At 32.6% G+C, this 20,440-nt stretch overlaps 3 protein-coding genes across 5 annotated transcripts; 1 reads left to right on the top strand and 2 right to left on the bottom strand.

Annotated features, from left to right (window-relative positions):
- On the bottom strand, positions 1–5,444 carry LOC126668919 (uncharacterized). The gene is made up of 10 exons (XM_050362152.2): positions 5,272–5,444; positions 4,982–5,032; positions 4,766–4,882; positions 2,173–2,640; positions 1,558–1,994; positions 1,325–1,424; positions 1,164–1,223; positions 948–1,031; positions 749–856; positions 1–469 (listed from the first exon to the last, which is right to left on the bottom strand). Exons 1-10 carry the CDS (start codon positions 5,326–5,328, stop codon positions 158–160), a joined length of 1,794 nt encoding a protein of 597 aa, XP_050218109.1. The 5' UTR covers positions 5,329–5,444; the 3' UTR covers positions 1–157.
- Positions 5,445–8,142: 2,698 nt separating this feature from the next.
- LOC126665638 (ATPase GET3B-like) lies at positions 8,143–14,416 on the top strand. Of its 3 annotated transcripts, none has more exons than XM_050358488.2 (12): positions 8,143–8,386; positions 8,660–8,871; positions 9,167–9,229; positions 9,339–9,452; positions 9,753–9,827; positions 9,919–9,987; positions 10,080–10,145; positions 10,450–10,524; positions 10,601–10,711; positions 10,909–11,043; positions 11,551–11,717; positions 13,555–14,416. In XM_050358488.2, the coding sequence occupies exons 1-11, from the start codon at positions 8,245–8,247 to the stop codon at positions 11,686–11,688; spliced, it is 1,200 nt and encodes a 399-aa protein (XP_050214445.1). In that variant the 5' UTR covers positions 8,143–8,244; the 3' UTR covers positions 11,689–11,717; positions 13,555–14,416. The 3 variants fall into 3 exon arrangements, with proteins under 3 accessions (XP_050214445.1, XP_050214440.1, XP_050214441.1); XM_050358483.2 differs by lacking the exon at positions 13,555–14,416 and adding an exon at positions 12,675–13,130; XM_050358484.2 differs by lacking the exon at positions 13,555–14,416 and adding an exon at positions 12,095–12,328.
- Positions 12,461–19,970, bottom strand: LOC126665639 (ABC transporter G family member 28). Its single transcript, XM_050358489.2, has 14 exons — positions 19,536–19,970; positions 19,357–19,433; positions 18,800–19,075; positions 18,574–18,637; positions 18,332–18,478; positions 18,042–18,076; positions 17,438–17,511; positions 16,459–17,354; positions 15,734–16,030; positions 14,645–15,127; positions 14,408–14,556; positions 13,544–13,833; positions 13,317–13,450; positions 12,461–12,866 (listed from the first exon to the last, which is right to left on the bottom strand). The coding sequence occupies exons 1-14, from the start codon at positions 19,775–19,777 to the stop codon at positions 12,710–12,712; spliced, it is 3,321 nt and encodes a 1,106-aa protein (XP_050214446.1). The 5' UTR covers positions 19,778–19,970; the 3' UTR covers positions 12,461–12,709.
- Positions 19,971–20,440: the final 470 nt, after the last annotated feature.

Raw genomic sequence — 20,440 nt, 5'->3', positions numbered from 1 at the left:
TGAATTAGGAAGATTTTGTTAGACAATATAATAATGAATACTTTCATTCCAATACAAACTCACACTATGTATATTCTTTATTCTCGCTCTCCAAGTTTCTATATACATTGTAATAAATTTTGTAAAAGCATCAATTACAATATTAAAAAAAATGGGACTAAATTGCCAAAAGATACTGAAACTCAAAGTCATATGGTAATTTATCCACAGAAATAGTAGCGATTTTGCCACTATTTTGGGTCCTAAAGCAGTCGACAATTGACTTTCTTAAAGAGCCAGAAGTAGGCAATTGGTGACAAACCCATTCCACTAAGGAGTTAGTGTCCAATGCAAAATCAAACGTATTTTTGAGTAAAAGTTGAGGAAATGCAATTCTTTTAGTGGTCGTCACTATAATTGATGCTTGTAAGTACTCTAGCTTAGATTTCTCTAACTCGCCCGTAACATTATCACCTGTGTATACTCTCACCTGCACATGTTAGATGTAAGGTATCACATTAGATAATGACTGATATAAAAACCGACATGATATTATATTTTAATTAGAATGTGATTCATTCGGTTGACATATCATACCAGAAGGTGACGAGATATGTCATCGTCTGAAATAAACTTAATTTTTTTACACCACTTTGATTCGAATCAAAAAATTTAGTTATAAATTAAAATATAAGATAAATATTTAATATACGACAAAAAATTTAAGCACTCCTATGAATCTCAAAAAGGAAGTACTTGCAAGACTTACAGCAGGAGAAGAACGTGTTCCGCAACAAAGAGCAAATGTGACATTAGGATCCATAGATTCAAGTCCATAAAGCTTCCGAACTATACCTTCTTTCTCATCCTTTTCACTCTTTTATTTCGTTTCAGGAATTATTATTAGTTTATCAAATAAAAAAAACTAGTTAAGCTTTAATTAGATAATTAAGGTCAATATAAATCACCTTGTTAGAAGAATTTGGTTTCCTCAAAATATATTGCTCTATTGCCTGAGCATTTATTGTGTTGCCACCAATGTTCAGAGTTGCCTAAAAGATTAAAAAAATATTGAATTGTTAAATGTATGTGTACCGATATTAATTTATTCAACCGAACCGAACCGACTATAATTTAATGTTAATTAGCTTTTTCTTGTAGTGATTAATTTTTATTTATAGTACCTTGTTCATCAAAGTGAATAATTTTTCTGGAGTAGAAGGCACTCCATATTGGATAAAGCCCTGAAATCATATGAAGAATAGATGCAATGTTATAATTTGAAAAGAAGAAGAAAAAAATTGAAATGAAAGAAATAAAAAGACGTAAAATTGCAATAATATACATGCATGATACAAGCATTGTACATGTTGATCCAAAAAGCTAGTTTCTGATGGTAAGTCAAGAATCTCAAGTCCACACTCTCCAAATTGTTCATCAACACCCTGCAATTTCACAACACATACTCATCAATACCACTCTAAATTCTCTAATACAAATTGAAGTTTGATTATCAAATTTAAAATTTGGTATCGTTCAGACTTTTAATGCTATATAGTTATATTAATAACAACATACCTTAATCTTTTCAACAAGGGAATAGAGCTGGAACTTGAAATACATTTAGGATCCATGGAGCTTGATGTAAAAATAACCAAGTTCTTATACGGACCGATGTCTCTTGTAATAGATTCTTCAGAATTGAAAATGCCATATGGGTCTTGCTGTCTTGATTCCTTTTGTAGCATAATTAGGTTGGTTTTGGAGTTTGAACTTGTGTCTGTTCTGAAACTTAATGAAGCTTGTAATGACCTAGAAATTGGACCTGATTTTTCTAATTCCATTGCTCTTGATGTTCTTAGTAACCTTATGTATATGAAATTCAAACATTTGATGATGTTTTCTGATAACTTGTTGGGTTGGAGTTGTTGGATATTAGTTTCTTCTGATAGAATTGCGTTCGATAGTGATTTTGGTAAGGGGTCTATCGCGAATTCCACGTGTCGCTCTTTTGGCTAAAATAACAAATAAAAAATTAAAATATTATGCAATGATAATTAGGGTGAAGCCGAAAACTATTTACTAGAGTAAATTTAGTATAAATAAAAGAATAAGACGGTCAATATATCATAAAAACAGTATAACGCATGTGGTTGAAATATTATGCAATGATAATGAGGGCGAAAAACATACCTTGGGAGATGGATGCCTAGGATCTCTCATAGGCGAAGGAGACTTAAGCAATCCACTTTTTCTTGGAACTCTATCTTGAAAATTACTAACTTCTTGAAATTGATTTTGTTTCTGATCAGAAAATTCAATTCTTGAGCTTCCAATTTGGTCCAAAGTGAAGTCATTTCCATTACCATTATTATTATAGTCACCTTTAATTGCTTTGCTTATGAAATGCAATGCCTTAGACTCAAATCCCATTTTTTCTTGACCACTTCTATGTAAAGGGCTTGGCATTGTTAATGGTGCGTTACTCCATAATTGAGTTTGAACATAATTTGCACTATTTTTAAGTTGGTTTTGTTTTGATTTTGTGTCCTTTGTCAATTCTTGTTCACGTTTTAAACCTTGTTTGAGATGGCTTATTTGTGATTCTAATCGGATTATTTCACTCTCCACCATTGCTAGTTCTGCTAAGAGCTCTTTTGCCTGCAAATGTAAATCTTTAAGTGACAAATTTTCCATAATTGTGATCAGAAAATTGTGAAATTGTAAAAGTAACAATACATAAGCATGAATTAGTTTAGAGTAAAGAGTCATACCAGCCCTTCAACTTGTGGACCGAGCTCATATTAATCAAACTTGGCCTATATTAATATTTTAATCTATAAATTTTCAAAACAAGCTCAATTACATCCACTAATTGTTTTTTAGAGCACGTAAAAAGCAACTATATATAGAGATATTAAACACAAATATATTAACTTTGGCAGAAGATATCAATTTATAAATATTTTTCACAATTGCTTTCCACGAATTCTAAAAATACTAGAGTAAATGTGATTGGACTTATTTTGAAGCGTTCGTTCTACAAATTTAAGGACTGAAATAACCCTTTCATCATTTTTTAACTAATTGCCATCAAACTTCTAGGACTATATTTTGAGAGAGAATTTCAATACAAATTGAGTTACATTTTACTGATTGATAGATTTTTTTAAAAAAAATTTAAAATATATATGAAGTATAACCATAACTATATTAAAGTGTTAAAAGAGTTATTATCAATTGTTCTGTTGGATTTCATCTAACAGTTCCAACAGTTCACCGAAATCTCTTTGCTATTTCTAGTATTTGTCTTGCTCTCATAATGAAAGTAACTAATGGAATGTGATGGTAAACATATATTATTTAAATAATTCCTTACTATATAGTTCTTGCCTTGAAAACTAAAAGATGGTGGCACCAACTGTTTTGGTAGACCTAAAGCAAACAAGGAAACTAACAACTTTTGGTAGAAAGTAAAAGTAAAATTAGGTGTCTCAACTTTTCCAAATCTTCTTTTTGCTGTTCGAACTTTTATTCTTTCGTATTAGTACTTCAAGGTTTTTAAAATATATTTAACAAGTATTTTTAGCTGTTTTCAGATCAATAATATGTCAAAAGATAAAAATTATTTCCATTTCCATTTTTATTTAAATTTATATTTCATATTAATCAAACAATAGTGATTGTGTGTGTGCAACGATATACTTATATATATGAAATTAAAATAACAAATTACATCGGTAAATTTAAAAATTATTTTTGGCCTTGTTAGTAGTTTGGTGATCGAAAAAATGGATAAAAACACTCATATGATACATTTCTTAAAAATTGAAACGTTGACAAGAAAGAAATAAAAGTTGAGACACCAAAAGAGAAATTTGGAGAAGTCTAGACACTATTGCTGTAGTTTATCCAAACAAAAACCATATATTGATGCTCTTTTCTTTTTAAATTTCAAAAATAAATAAATTAGGATTAGGTAGATATATATATATATATGACTGTTGGCATTAAATAATTGGATTAAATATGTCAAGTTATACTCTATAGTATGTGGTTTAATTTAACTGTTAAGAATTATTGCCCACATGGATGAAATAATACAAACGTTTTCGACTTCTTTTGATAATTTAACTAAAATTTTGAATTTCAACAATTTTACCCCAATTTTAAAAATTTACAACATTTGTGTCCTAATTTTAAAATTGTTCAATTAATATGTAACATGTTGCGTTAAAAATTAGTTTTCAAAAGTCATTTGAGTAAAAACTACACAAAATAAAATGAAAATTCAAAAAATAGATAAATAAATTTTTCTAAGTCGATATTAAAAACACTAGAAAAACATATCAAATTGAACATTTAGTAAAATGTAGAAAAAGTTATTGTAACTAAATTTTTCTAAGTCAATATTAAAAACACTAAAAAAACATATCGAATTGAACATTTAGTAAAATGTAGCAAAAGTTATTGTAAACTTTTAAAATTGTGCTAAAATTATCAAATTAAATTTTTTGGTTGGATTTGCAAAAAAGAGAAAAAAATGATTTTTGTGGATTCAAATTCCATATGAACATATGCATAATTCATTTGATTTATACGTATTAATATAGAGTTTAAAATTCAAGTAAATTTTTAAGTATGTCTTTAACTAAACTTTTCTAGTATTCATTTAGATATAAATTTCACAGCAAAATTTTTAAAACTCATTTATACCAATTCTTGTATCCATCATTCTTATGAATTCTATTTGTACGAAGGAAGATGAAGAATTAGATAATTATACCTTAGGAGGAAGGAAATTAGGGATAGAGAAGGCAGATGCATCATTCTTTTTTTGTAAAACCCCCAAAATTTCATGCACCTTCTCTTCTTGTTTCAACATTTTCTCAAGAACAGAAACCTATACATATACATATATTAAATTTAATTTAATATAATTTACTAATTATATTACATGGTCAAGAATAAGTTTATACATAAACTAAAAAAAACTCATCACCTCTCTTTCTAGTGCTTCTCTCTTTTGTTGCCCGCTAATTTTCTTTCTCCTCTGAAAAATACAAAGAATGATAAAAGAAAAGACACATCAATCTCTATATTCCTACAAAATTACTTTTTACAGACAGAAAATTTCATCGGTAATAACCAAAATCCGTTGGTAAGAAGGTTTAACGACGGATTATTGACAGAAAATTCTAATGCTAATCAATCGGTTTAAATCATTACCGAGAGATTACCACCAGTGCACATAATTGAATAAAAGAAAAGAAATATATTAAAAAAACTTACTATATCCGAAGGCACATTCAAATTGGTGTGCAAGTAATCACTCTTATTACTAGCCATGAAGCATATATTTGTATGGAGTAGTAATGTAGCTTCAATAATCTAAAGGAATGCATTAAAACAACTATAGAATGACCAACAAGAAATTTAAATGGGCAATGAAATTTAAAATAAAAATCGATTTGGCTTAAAAATAAAGGAAGATTGTTGTTGTTGTTGTTGGCTTAGAACTAAAGAAGTGTTGAAATTTGATTTGGTTAACACAAGAAAGGAAAATGCTTACGTATTGAGGATGAGAAGGAGCTTTCAATGGTAAGTTAAAGATTATAAGTAGGGGTATAATGCAAAAATCGAACCAAATTGAAAAACAAAGCGAATATGATTCAATTTGGTTTGACACTATAATTTTTTTGTTTAATTTGATTTTGCACATAAAAACTTTCTAGTTAAATTTTAGTGCAAGTCAAACTAAAACCAGCGAGCAGAACTAAAAAAAATTAAAACAAACTGACAATTTGGTTCGGTTTAATTTTTTAAAAAAATTATACACTTATACTTTCATTTCAGTGCGATTAGGAAGAATTGAACAATTTAGTTCGAACAGTTTTAAAGAACCGAACCTGACATGTTGGATCTACCATTTGAAGCATAAACTGGTCATATGTCTAGTCCAACTAACCTCATAAGATCTAAAATTTGGTTCAATCGAAATGGACCGGTTGAACCATACCAAATCAAAAAATTTATAAAAGTCAGTTGAACCGACCAGTTTATAAGTATTGGACAATTATATTTTTAATTTCTTGATGTTGCCCAATTTTACCTTGAATTTGTTAATATAAGGCCATGAAAATTACTAAAAAGAACATAGATCATACAAGTTCGGCTCAATTTGTTATATATATAATTTTTACTCTGGCGGTTGAACCAAGAATCGGTGACCATATCAATTTAGCCACCGGTTTGACTTTTGAAACACTAGTTATAAGTGCAAAGAAAGAATGGCGATGAAGGAGGGTGTTTTGGGGGTTTGGCCACCTCAAACGTAACTTGCACTTGTGGGTTAGTGGTTATACCTTCTTTATTTTGAGAAAGTTGGTTTTTGAAGCTTTATAATATGCATAAAATAATGAATCAAAGGATATAACCCCCTTTCTATATTCATGCTCATATTAGAAAAACTCAAACTTAATTATTAATCCATTAAGAAAAGAAAAAGACATTATGATAAAGCATGTCATACATATAAACCACAAAAAAACATATTATTGGGGGGGGGGGGGGGGGGGGTGGGGGGGTGGGGTGGGTGTGTGTTAATAAAAGAAAAAGACATTATGATAAAGCATATCATACATATAAACCACAAAAGAACATAGTATTGGGGGGGGGGGGGGGGGGCATCCTCGGCCCCTCTTTATTTCTCTACCGTGATTGAATTAATTACGGAGCAAAAGAGATAAGCAAAAAGACTCTATAGAGAAGAGTGTAGTAAGCTATAAATTTTAAATCTGTCTTTGTTCAATATGAAAAGAAAATATTAAAAGTTAATTCGACTCTCCAATTTAAGACAAAAGATCAAAATAGTCGAAATTGGTGATATTTAAAAAAAAAACCCTCAACTTGTTAATATGGAGGAGTTATCAGTTACCACATTCGATCATTAAAATTGACGTCGTATTCACATTAGACTTGGGTGAAACTGATCCAAAATTAACAAGTTGATTTTTTCTTAACAAGCTAAATTTCTTTAATTATTCATTTTAACAAACTAATTTTTTTAATTATTTATTTTAAATTGAAAGGTTGAAATCAACCTTTATTAAAAAAGAAAATGTGAAAGTTAAATGTTTGATTAAAACCACAATACACATAATTTCTTTATTGCATAGAGATACCATTTGAGCTATAATTTGTTGGAGTTAAAAGCGAGGGACAATCCGCCCATACAGCCAGCGGAGATTTTATTGAAAATGTCAGAAAACACCAGAAAGGTTTACAATTTTTTTCGGCATTCCTCTTTTTTTTTTTTTTTACATTTTGTTTTTTCACAAATTGTAATACTTTACAACACATATAAAATAAAACTTTTTTTACCCGGGTGACTTTCCACTGTAATGGAAATAGAAATAGGTGGCCTTGGACTTGGAAAAAAGAATTGCAAACTCCCGAACATTTGGCGATCTTAGACAAGCAAGCTATTCTATGGATAGATTTATTTTAAATTTATTTAAATAATTTATTATTTTAATTTCATACAAACAACTAGATTGTTTGCTAGGGGCGCCATCGTTTTTTTGGCTAATTGACGGTAAAAATAAATTTGCTTTTTGATTTTTTTTGTTGTTGACCATACATATAATTAAAAATGACATTTAAAAAATAAAAATAAAAGTTGAGATACTAGACTTTTAAATTCAGAAAAAATGAGATACCACTCCTGTAATTTTCCCTAATTAAATAATTAATTAATAATAATAATGATAATAGACTTAATCACCAAAAAAACCCTCACCTTTTAGCCTTTTTCAGTTGCACCCTGACGTTGCAATTTTGTCGGTTACACCCTAATTCGCACCTTTGGGTTTCAATTCCACCCTCAAAATCAAATTGGACTTTTTTTACTCGGAAATTTTTTATAAAAAACCCTTAAAAAGTACTCGTTTGAACTCTTTTCTACATAAAAATTTAAAAATGGATGATTTATTTTAACTTTTTTTAAATGAAAAAGAGATCAATTTAGTATTTGAGGGTGGAATTGAAAACTAAAGGTGCGAATTAGGGTATAACTGACAAAATTGCAACGTCAGGGTGCATTTAAAAAGGGGCTAAAAGGTGGGGTATTTTTTTGTGATTAAGCCATGATAATAAAACAAAGTCTTACAAAACCCCAACAAAAACCCTTGCCTCTCTTCTCTAATAGCAAATCCATTTGTTTCTCTTTCACATTTGATCCATATCAAAAGAATTACAATTAACATGGCAATGGCAGCTCTGTTTCATCGTCTATCCAAAACCCAAGACTTAAATCATAACTTAAATATTTTATGTAGAATCAATACAAGCTTCACTTCTGTGTCAGCTCCATTGCAGAAATTACCCATTGGACTTCCATTCCAAGGTAACCAACTCCCTTTTCTCTTACTTTTTCAATCACAAATTTGGATTTTTAGTTTGATTATTCTTGTGGGTTTTCATTTTCTAGTGTAATTTTGTCAGATTATGAAGAAACTTTAAATTTTCTGTTAAAAAATGACTAAAAGGAGATGAATTTATGGGTGTTTAGAGTATACAATTTTAATGTAATACTATGCATATGTTACCATTAAAGATGCTTGCTTTTTAACCCCCAAGTTTGCAATCACCATATAACTAAATTTGTGTCTTTGGATAGTGAGGTCATTAGTGACTCCACCTGAATCTATTGCTGGATTTGATGACATGATTGCCGGAACGCATCGGAAATACTACATGTTAGGTGGGAAGGGAGGTGTTGGGAAGACGAGCTGTGCTGCTTCGTTGGCTGTAAAATTCGCAAACCATGGTCACCCTACGATAGTGGTCTCGACTGATCCTGCTCACTCTCTGAGTGATTCATTTGCCCAGGTATTAAGACTCTTTACTCATGTGGCATGGACATGGATATGGGATAACGTGATACTTGGACATAGACACGGCGAAACAGTGTTATTTTAAGTTTTTGTATGTTAAAAGTGAAGTTTCATGTCTGAAATGCCAAGTTTCCGGCATGTTTCTGAAACAAGAAATGTTGATTGAATGAATACTTATCTTAAGCATATAGTAGACTGTCGTTTAAGTTTCCAAGTTTTCATTGATGTCGAATTACTCCGTGATGACTTTTAATTTCTGAAACATTCCGCATTTGGTTAATTGTCTTCAGGATTTAACAGGAGGTACAGTTGTTCCTGTTCAAGGAGTTGATTGCCCATTGTTTGCTATTGAGGTAGTTACTTAACGGATTTTTTTTGTATTTATGTTGTTATTTTAATGAGTCGGTTGTTGCTTCATTGCCACTTTATTTGATATACAAATTAAATTTAGCAATGCAACAGATAAGCCCTGAAAAAGCTACCGAAGAATTCCAAAATGCAAATCAAAAGTCCAGTGGTGGCAGTGGCGTCAAAGACTTGATGAATGGCATGGGCCTTGGCGCTCTTGCTAACCAGGTTAGCTGTCTTTATCACTAGTTTATTATTGTGCCTTTGTAACTAGTATTTCCCCAAGTAAATGAAAACAGAAACGGGGAACGACACGAAACTTGGGCACTTTTCCAAAAATAAAGGACACGAAGAGTCGGGAATGGTTTACAATTTGTGAACCTTTGCCATTTTTGTATTTAAGGCAGTTTGGTATTGTCTTGTATATCTTTGCTAATCTGCTATTTATCCTTTACGAATGTCATTTTTATTTCTGATTTTAGTGTCTTGTTGGTTAAATAATTGTGACTGTGATTATATATACTGCAGCTTGCCGATTTGAAACTAGGAGAGTTGTTGGACTCTCCTCCACCTGGTATGGATGAAGCTGTTGCAATTTCCAAGGTCTACCATGTCTCCTTTGGTTCTTCAGTTTATATGTTAAATTGTTGTCCTTAGACTTACGGATTTTTCCTGACTGCTCCGTGCTTTGTAGGTTATGCAATTTGTGGAGTCCCGAGAATACAACATGTTCACAAGGATAGTGTTTGATACTGCACCAACGGTTAGTTATCATTTTTTTACCATATAGATTGTTTCAGAACTCATAATTCTGTAGTTATCACTTATCTGTTTTATCTATGAGATGGTTTGTAGGGTCATACACTTCGGCTTCTATCTCTGCCTGACTTTATGGATGCTTCCATAGGCAAAATGATGAAGGTACGGATCCAAGGATTCATTTATCAATGCTTGAAAAGAAACTTAATGAAGTGAAATATGGATGACTTGCATCTTCTCGTCCATTCCACTTTAAAAGGTCTTGTTATCGTGTTTTTAATGTTTAACATTTTAATTTTCATTCTGCATGTCCTAAATTGCAACATTCTGTGTTAAATTTAGAATGATATCATGAAAAGATAACTTGATGTTGAACTATTTAAATTTTCTAATTGTTCAAGTGTTCTTTTAATTATCATACTGCAGTAGTCTACTTGCTGAAATGTTTTTTGTTTATTAACTCCAGTTGAAAAAGACATTATCTTCTGCAACTTCAGCTCTTAGGTCTCTATTTGGTAAACAAGAGGCGGGACTGGATACGGTAAGTAAAGAAGTTGGTTTTTGGTAGGTTCTTTTGCCTTTTTTAAGGGCCAATCATTTTCTTTTTGAATTTGTAGTCTGCAAAAGTGGAGGACAAACTGACACAATTAAGAGAGAGGATGTCTAAAGTACGAGATCTCTTTCGTGACCCAAACACTACCGAGTTTATCATAGTGACAATTCCAACGGTGTGCTCCAAAAATCTCTTTCGTAACTTCATTTCATGGTTCTCCTTCATCTATATAGATTTTGTCTCATAAAAAATAGAGAATTTAAAATTGCTTTTGGCTGTTAGAAATAATTTAAGTAAAAATGGATTGCAAGTGCTTAAGCAGCAAAATAGTTCATCATTTTTGTATTTTTCTTTAATTCATTGCTACTGCAGGTAATGGCAGTAAATGAATCATCTAGGTTGCACGCATCCTTGAAGAAGGAAAATGTTCCTGTCAGGAGGCTTATTATCAATCAGATTCTACCTCCCTCTGCATCAGATTGCAAATTCTGTTCAATGAAACGGAAGGTACATTTTAATATATATATATATATATATATATATCATTATTCTACAGAAACTCAATGTGTTTTCAGAATGAATGCGATGAAACCGAAGTCCTTGTAACTTTTCTACCAGTATCATATATTTCTAATTTGAATATCTGATTTGGTATCACCTAAAACCCTTTCAGCATTCAGCATCAGATCTCTCTCTATTCGTTTGTCCACTTGAGAGATGGATTTTACTACTGGATTAGTGCACAGGATAACATGCTAAATTCCATTACTATCATCAATTAGTCTTATGGGAGAATTAGTTTAAATATATCCCAGCAAAAAATGTACATAGAGATCCTGATTGTTTTCAATTTGATATATCGGCAATATAAACCAGACATAAATTGCAAACCACCTTCAGTCGATATTGCTAACGTTTCCCATATCTTGTAAGAATGTTTCTAAACACATATAAGCTTCTCAAGTGCTGTTAAAGCTTCACGGCATTGACAGTTGTACGGTTTGCATATTGCAGGATCAAATGCGTGCACTTGAAATCATCCAGAATGATCCAGAGCTTGGCAGTTTAAGATTAATCGAGGCACCCCTAGTGGATGTGGAGATACGAGGCGTCTCAGCTCTTAAATATATGGGTGATATGGTTTGGAGATAAGATCCTTTTCTGAAAACCTTCTTCATCAGGTGATCTACCTAAATTTTTGCAAACCGCAATCCTTCTTTAATGTTTATTCATGATTTCACTCCAATTTTGAGAGAAAATTACATACATCTTCATTTAGATTTGTCAAAAATGAAACAGCATAGTGTTATTTGGACATCAGATTTATAAAGTGCTGGTGATTTGTAGAAATTAATGTTATAGCTTGCAAAATGTAACCAAGTTAGCTGTGTATTCACTAATATTTTTATTCTGATGTTATCATACTAAATTTTCAAATATATCAGTGCAAGATGAGAGATTTAGAATGAGCATCATTTTTAGCTGGAAAATTAATTATCATATTGCTCGGTATTCAACTATTTATAGCTATCTTAGATTTGTGCTGAACAATTTGCAGATCTCTTAGAGGAGAAATTCTTACATGAAGGTATTAATCAAACCGAATTGAGGGATAAAGTTCGGTTTTATGGTTTTTCTTGTTTAGCCAAATGAAATGAAATCAAATTAAAATATTTAAAAAACCAATAATAGTGAATCAAACCAAACCAAAAAAACGTATTTTGTTCCATTCGGTTCAGTGTATTACCCTTACTAGTGACTATCAAATTATAACTTAATTGGAAATTTCAAAGACCTATTTTAAATTAACACAGCGTATCAGAGTCTGCATTTTGCTCATATAACAAGTCATTCATGTTCATAAAAAGTTATATATATATATATATATATATATATATACATGTATATATAGAGAGAGAGACAGTTAATTGAAATTTGTAGTTGTATGTGCACTGTTGAACAAGTCTTGGTAACAAATAGAAAAGGATGAAATGTAGATCCCTTTACATAAACTATCATACAGAAATGAAACTTATTCAATTTCTCTTTACATCTATTCTTCTTCACTTATAAATTTGTAGCACTTAAGAGCACAGACTATGATCTTTTTTGTTCATCTTTTCTAATTCTTTGTACAGAAAGGGTATTTACCACACACAAACAATGCCTGCATTTACTTCTTATGGAACATGATCATAACAACGTACGCTATCACCCGACTCACTGACCCGAAAGCAAGCAGGAACACTAAACAGCGATACCAGTTACTTAGCTTGTACCCGTTTTGCATGAGCGAACCACACCGCGTTATCAGCCATACTCCATAATATCTGGAAGCAGAGTACAACTAGTTAATACAATTAAGGTTGAATAAAACAGAATTTTAGAAGCAAATAAGAGAATATTTTATTATGGGTCGTTAACCAAACTGATCGAAAAACCAAATTTCAAATCATTGAATTATATATATAGTACACGCATATGTAAAGTTATATGTACTAGTGTAGTTTCTATATGTAATGATGATTCAAATCAATATGTACTAAACAAAACCGAATCAAATTGAAGAAAATCACAAATTTTGGTTAACCTAACTGACAGTTTTGTTAAATACTTGGTGGTATTGTTTGATTTTCTTTCTATCCGTTATAGAATGGTTTAGTTTTAAATTTTGTCAAATCAAACTAAACCAAACCGAACCGCGCCCACTCCTAAATACAGCCTAATAGTGCTATTACAGAAAGGTTATCAGACATGACAAGTGAAGATGTGGGTCTCACCTTTTAGCATTTGATATAACAAATGCTTCCAATGCCCATTTCGTGTAAGTCAAGTCAGCTAGCCGCGAAACAAACTTGCTATCTTCACTTCGGGTTGCTATTAACGTCAAAACGACCGGAAGAAGCACTGACCACTGCACAAAACGGCAACAGCTATGCACATTCAAGATAATAACAATAGAGCTAATAAAAATTTTCAAAATTGAAAGTGTTCTGGAAATTCTGACCAATTGTGCAGGACCAGGTGCTAAGAAAAGAGCTATTGCATAAGCCATCCCCGTCACGCAATAAACAAGACAGATTAGAACGATATAATTATCCGTTACAGTCGATCTCGGGTTGTTGAAGAAGTAGAACATTGAGAGATACACAAGTGGCTTGACAAAAGTGTTGAAATGATCAACTGTATCCTTTGCAAGAAAATAAGCTAAGCTGCTCATACCGGAAGCGCTTTCTCTCCAATAATGTAGTTTGTCTAAAGAAAATGATCTTAAAGCCGCAATCTTGCATAGAAGAGCTGAAAATTATTCAGAATTTCAGGTTTGTCAGAATTGAATTCTCTCTTGTAAAATATCAATCAACTTCTGTAAGATTCAGGGCTATTTGCCAATAGTCCCTCAATTTTCTTTTGTCTCCCATCATAGTCTTTTGCTCTTTAATTTGTAACAATAAAATCCTCAACTTTGAATTTATTGCACCAAGAGTCTCTACCCTTAGTTTTGGCTTCATTTCCGCTAATTTTATATGGCGTGACAATGAACTGAACGACTACATGGATAACAAAATAATTATTTTAATCTATAATGTTTTATCACATATTAAAACCACGTGGCGCTATATAAGTCAGGAATATGTGGATTAAAGAGTAATTTTGTTATCCAACGTCTAGCTCATTGTCACATTGTCTAAAATTAACAATATAAAGCCACACCAACAGGATTTTTCGGGCAATAGAATCAAAACTGAGGACTTTATTGTTATTAATCAAAGAAAAATGATTGTATTGAAGACAGAGAAAAGTTGAGGGCCTGCAAATGCAAATTATCATAAGATTCAGGATTCAGAAAGTTTATAAGGCATTATGAGCTTACAGACTGCAATGACAGTGTACGTATAACCAAGCACTCCGAAAGTTTCATCGCTAACTTTAGCTAAAGTTCCTAAGCAGATTCCGGCAAGTAATAAAATCAAATAATCTACAGCCTGTGTTCTTGCTTCTCTTAGTCTCTGTTTGCCAAGCCTGCAAAAGAAAAAAATAACAATTAAGCAACAAAGAGAATTTGTAGATATGAATTTTATTCGGAAGAACGGTACGAAATTTCCCTAACCTCCCCAAGAAATATCTATACTGTTGAAACACATCAGGAGTTCTCCGATTCGACAAGTCATTCGAGGATAAGAAATTGTTATTTATGTGATCTTTCTTTGTCTCAACATTTGATTTCATATCCTGCCAAAAGTCTCCAGCAAAAGATTGCGATTCGGAAGCAGCATCACTCTCTCGGGGTCCATGAGCCGAATCACTAGTCGATGCTTCGACAGGATCAGCATTCTGCAGCATATCCATCGGAACAGGATATCCATTATGAAGCATCCATCGAATAGGAAACTGTTTATAGTTTACTCCTGCACTTGGTTTCACTATCCCTTCCAAAATGTCAATGAAGTAATCCGGAGGATTTGCTCGCTCCGGAACAATAATCCCTAGACCCGAAAAGTACTCTTCCACTTTCTTTACCGGCCCGTGATATACTGTCAAGCCACCCTTTGCTAGAAGTATCAAATCATCAAACATCCTGAACAATGTATAGCTGAAAAATGGAAAAAAAAATTAATTTTCTCATCTAACAACTAAATTACATATAAACCTGGAAATTCATATATGTGAGTCATAAATGAGTCATGACGGCCTAAAGAAAAAATAAAATTAGGTTAAACACAAACAGTGACGGAGCCGGGAATATTAGGGAGGCCAAATCAAAATTTGTATTATATAGAAAAGGCAATTTTAAAAAATAGAGGGTCAAATCGTAAAATATAAAAAAATTTAAGTACTAAATTTACCATGTATAGAAAGTTGGAGGGGGCCATGGCCATCCCATGCCCCCTCCCTCTGGCATTGAATACAAACACGACACGATTAATAAGTGTGTTTGATATATACAACTCAAACACAAAACCACATGTATAAAATTATCAGGTCTAATTACATATAAACTTAACAATTCATGTATGCAGATCATAAATCAGTCGTGTTAGCCTAAGTGCGAAACACGAGTAGGTTAAATACTAACACGGCATAATTAATAATCATATTTTATACATAAAACTCAAACAAGAGACACTTATTAAACAGATTACACGACACGACACGTATAAAATTGCCAGGTCTAGTTACATATTTTGAAGAAACTTGCCTAGGTTGATGAACAACCATGCAGATGTTTACGCCCTCGAGGGCTTCGCGGCGGAGAGCTCGAAGTAGCAAGAGGGAAGATGAGCTGTCCAAACCAGAAGTGGGTTCATCTAAAATAAGAAGTGAAGGTTCCATTACCATCTCAAGTCCTACATTGACTCTTTTTCTTTGACCTCCTGAAATTCCTCTTTTCTCCACTGTACCAACTAGAGAATCCCTAACTAACTGCAGCCCTAAAGCTTCTATTACTCTTTCAACAACTAGAACCTTTTCTGGTTTAGGTAGATCAGCAGAGAGTCTGCAGCAATTGAATGAAAACTTTTATAGTCAAAAAAATGCTTCAAAACAAAAGGGCCAATGACCCGACAAATCCAAATATTTTCCGCTTTTATCAATACTAACCAAAGCTTTTACCAACGAGCTATAACTCAAATGGTATAAGCGCTAGACAGCAAACTGCCAAGGTCGTGAGTTCAGTTCAGCGGATTGAAGCAAAAAAAGGTAAACATAATAAGAGGCAACTATTTAATAGCTGTCACGCGAGCAAAATCAAGTTTAATAAATTTAACTTAGCGGACTTTGCTATAATTGGAATAAAATTCTTCAAGTCATAGTCATGCTATCATTTTGTTAGAATTGATAAAAGGCGACAAACATTTAGATTTTCTGGAACATTAAGCCAAAACAAAACTGCATGACTGAATTAAGTTTAGTGTTATAATTTACCTGCATCTTGCACTGAACCAGAGATTTTCCTCCACAGTTAAATTTCCATGCACAATATCATCTTGAGGAACATAGCCAATGATTTTCTTGTAAGCTTGGATTGGTTCCGACTTACCATTTACAAGAACCATACCCGTAATTAAGCATCCAGATGTTTTTCCTGTCAAAGCTGATAGAAATGTTGTTTTTCCAGCCCCAGATGGGCCCATAACAGCAGAAACTCGTCCCGGCGACAATTTTCCGGTCACACACCTCAACAGATGTTTGTTTTTATGTTTTAAAGTGAGGGTTAAGTCTCGAAACGCAATCTCAATCGTCGGTCTCTTTCTGATATCAATATCATTAGCCATTGAAATTACACCAGAAAATGTCAAATTCTTGTTTTGCTCCTGCTGAGCTTTTTCCTTCTCAATCTGACCATATGCATACCTGAACATTTGGCTCTGAGTATGTAATTGCTTACCTTTTGGGGCATGTTTTTTGATATTTTTATCTCCAATTTCAAGATTGAATCCTTCGGTATTATCCGGATCATCTTCAATTTCGTGCAGCATTTGCGTAAGGTTTGGCTTTCCCTTTTTCTTTCCTTTATCGGAACTAGTTCCGGACAATGGTGGTAATGCAGCATCAGATCCTGGTTTAGCTTGACCTGTACCTCGAGTTTCGTGGTGCATTCTTGATTTCGTCCGAGAAAATGTTCTTGATAATTGAGTCTGCAATCCAATTGCATGTTTCTTGGCAATATCTTTTGCAGATTTCCATTTTTCTCGAGCTTGCGCTGTTTCTCTTACACTCTGAACCGCCTTTTCTCGAGTTTTTGCCTGTCGCTTCTCTCGAGTTGCAAGAACTTGATCAGAACAGTTGTAGATTATGATAAGCAGAAAACTCAATCCAGCCTGCATAGCATAAACAGAAAACTCAATCCATATTTACTTTTCAGTTTTCATGGAAGCTTAGTTCTGCAGAAGTTGTTACTTACAAAAATCAAGATACCATATGCTGTAATGTTTTGATTTGCTGATTGCGGTTCACATTTTGCCAACTTAAAACAACCTACAGGTTATCAGTTAAAGTTATATTCTGCTACAATCTTAATCAACTATGCGCTACGGAACTAAAATGGAAAATGCTGAAATGGAAAATGGCGAAATTATATATTTTATAAGAGATTCTGCATATAGAGTTTCAGAGTTGCAGAAACATTTCTATAAATTTGAGAAGTTTCCATACAACATAGATTATCAGACGTGCAATTAGAGACATTAAGTTCTAATCTAAATGTCCTAGCTTCTTCAAGAATAGAGTATGAATATACTGTATAGAGTTTTGGAAGTGTTTACATGAATGAAATGAAACCTTAAATAAAATGCAGAACTCGAAAAGTTTTTGTATAATATAGGTTGGTGTTATGTTCCAATCTGAAAGTTCACAGTTTGAGCCTATGCTTCCCCAGTGCAACAAAAATAATCATATTGCCATTGATTTGCTCATGAGGTTTCCGTATAAATAACCCGTATCCATTTCGAGAATCAACACTCACAAATATCCTAAAGCATATATTGATTAAAGCAGCCGAAGCATACCTGCTTGAGATGTGGAACCAGTCCTGCAGTAGAATCTGAAGGAAAAACAACGAAACGAAACAGATTAGTTACAAGAGTAACTTAATTGGACATATTTTAAGCAATGTTGAACGCAAACAGAAATGCTCAAACAGAAAATTGCGAAACATAATTTTTACATAAATACATTATAAATATAAAATTTTAAAGTTTTTCCAAAAGGTAACACTCTGACAAGTTCTCGTGCAACATATATAAAACAACCTATTCTATAAACACAATTCTGAAAGTTCCGGGATAGTTTTTAATACCCACTACTGCAAGGAATCTTCTGAACAACGGAAGGACAGAACGATCCTGGCGGACAAAATACCTCTCTGGTACTCAAAATATCAGCCCAAACATCAGCTCCGCCGCAAGTATGATTTGGTTTGCCAGCAGGAAGTTGATAATTGTATCTGCAAAACATTTCTGCCAATAAATATAAATGAATGCTAAAGCAGAAAACAGAAAATAAGGTGAAAAATAGTAACAACAGCAAGATTGAACTTACGGGTCACAAATTCCGGTGGTCTTATTCAGTTTCGAAGCCGGACAGTAAGAACCTAGCGGACATGCTTCAGTGACACAATAGGGAAACAATGTTATGTAGCTAAACAGTTTATGCAACAAATTAAATTAATTAACCACAACCAATAATTTAAATTGTAAACAAATGAAAGCTGTATTTTGCATCGTAAATTGCAGAACACGGTAGAGTTCGTGATTTAGCGACTTACGTATCATGCAAGTAAGACCATGAGGGCAGAAGAAACCTTCACAACAAGGAGCACAATCAGAAGTTCTTGAAGGAATTTTTTCTGTATTATTAAGGTCAACTTTTTGACCATGACCCACACTACAGGACCATCCTGGCTCACACCCAGAGACCCATGAGCTCAAGTTACAGTTTTTGTTGGGCTGTAAATAATGAGTACTTCTTGATCCTTTAGAAAAGAAACTATTGAAGTAGAATTTTATTTCTGCTGCTGTGCATATTCTTTGAATCATATCTCCTGATTCACCAAAACAAAAAAACAGTTCAGGAAACACAGTCAAGAGCAAAATAATTGAAATTGAACGATGGTAGACTTAGTTGCCATGTTATTTCGTAAACTAAGCCTATCATATCGTAACACGTCACTAAAATGATGACAATAACGTAATATCACCATTTCCATATGTACACATTTATTAAAATATTGTCATCATTTTAACGACGTGTTATGATATGGTAGGCTTAGTCTACGGATAACGCGGTAGACTAAGTCTACCTAATAATCTCCCGTAAGCATGCCTTTGGTTTTCCTGGCACAATTGGATAGGAATGCTGTATTTCCGGAGAAATTGAATGCCATATCCCAATCTGAATCCCTGCAAATCAAATATCAAAAACACCGAATATAATAATCTTCATTTCAAAAATAATAATTATATTAAAAGAAGATGATTGTAAAATAAACAAGAAATACACACACGTCCGTTATGCAGAAAGCGAAGTATTTGGAAATGTCTTTCTTGAAACTGGCAGTGAAATTCGAAAAACTCTTAAAAACCAACTGCGAAAAAAGCTGTTCCGCAGCTGGATTTCTGATATTTCCATTAACTGCTTGACAAGAAACGAGTTGGATTTGAAAACTCGAAACAAAGATCACAACAACAACAATGGTGGATACAGAGAGAAAACGATACGCGTTATAATAATTCTCTCCGATCATTTTATTTTCTTGAATTTCAAGAATCAATGCAGGAAAAAATCAAGAAATTATGATGGCACGTAACATATGAAAAGACTTAAGAGTCAATGAGGGTGGTGGTAGGGAGGGAGAAGGAGAAATATTATGGAAATGGTGAATGTTGGGGCAGAGGATTGGATGGTTTTTTGTCGGAGGAAGAAATGGTTTAGAGAAAGATTTGGCGATGTATTAGGACAAATATTACTGTGTTTTTTGTTTCCACAGTTTTATATGTTTGTTTGTTTTGGACATAAGTGCGTCTGCTTATTAACTAAAACAAAAAATTTCACTATGCTACTCCAAAAATTAGACTATGTTTTTCAATGTCTAATTATATTTTATAAATCATACTATAAATTAATCAAACATTCATATTTTGCAATTTAAACTATTATATTTTTAGTTAGTGGCTATATATTAATGCAAAAAGTTTATATTATTTATTGTTGATTTAATTTTTTTATAGTAAATTACTAAACATAAATTGACGAGTCATATTACGAGTACGTGTGAAGCACGTAAAGCGACACTAGTTCCATCAAATGAGTTTATTTTATTGATTAGGGGATATAGTGATACCACATGACACTCAGGCCAAATCTTACATGACGTCATGTGAAATCCTCATGTGATGTATGCTTAGTA

This window comes from Mercurialis annua, linkage group LG1-X (genome assembly GCF_937616625.2).
Source record: "Mercurialis annua linkage group LG1-X, ddMerAnnu1.2, whole genome shotgun sequence".
NCBI lineage: Eukaryota > Viridiplantae > Streptophyta > Magnoliopsida > Malpighiales > Euphorbiaceae > Mercurialis > Mercurialis annua.
The sequence above is the reverse complement of the archived record's forward strand: the minus strand, read 5'-3'. Positions and strand labels throughout refer to the sequence as shown.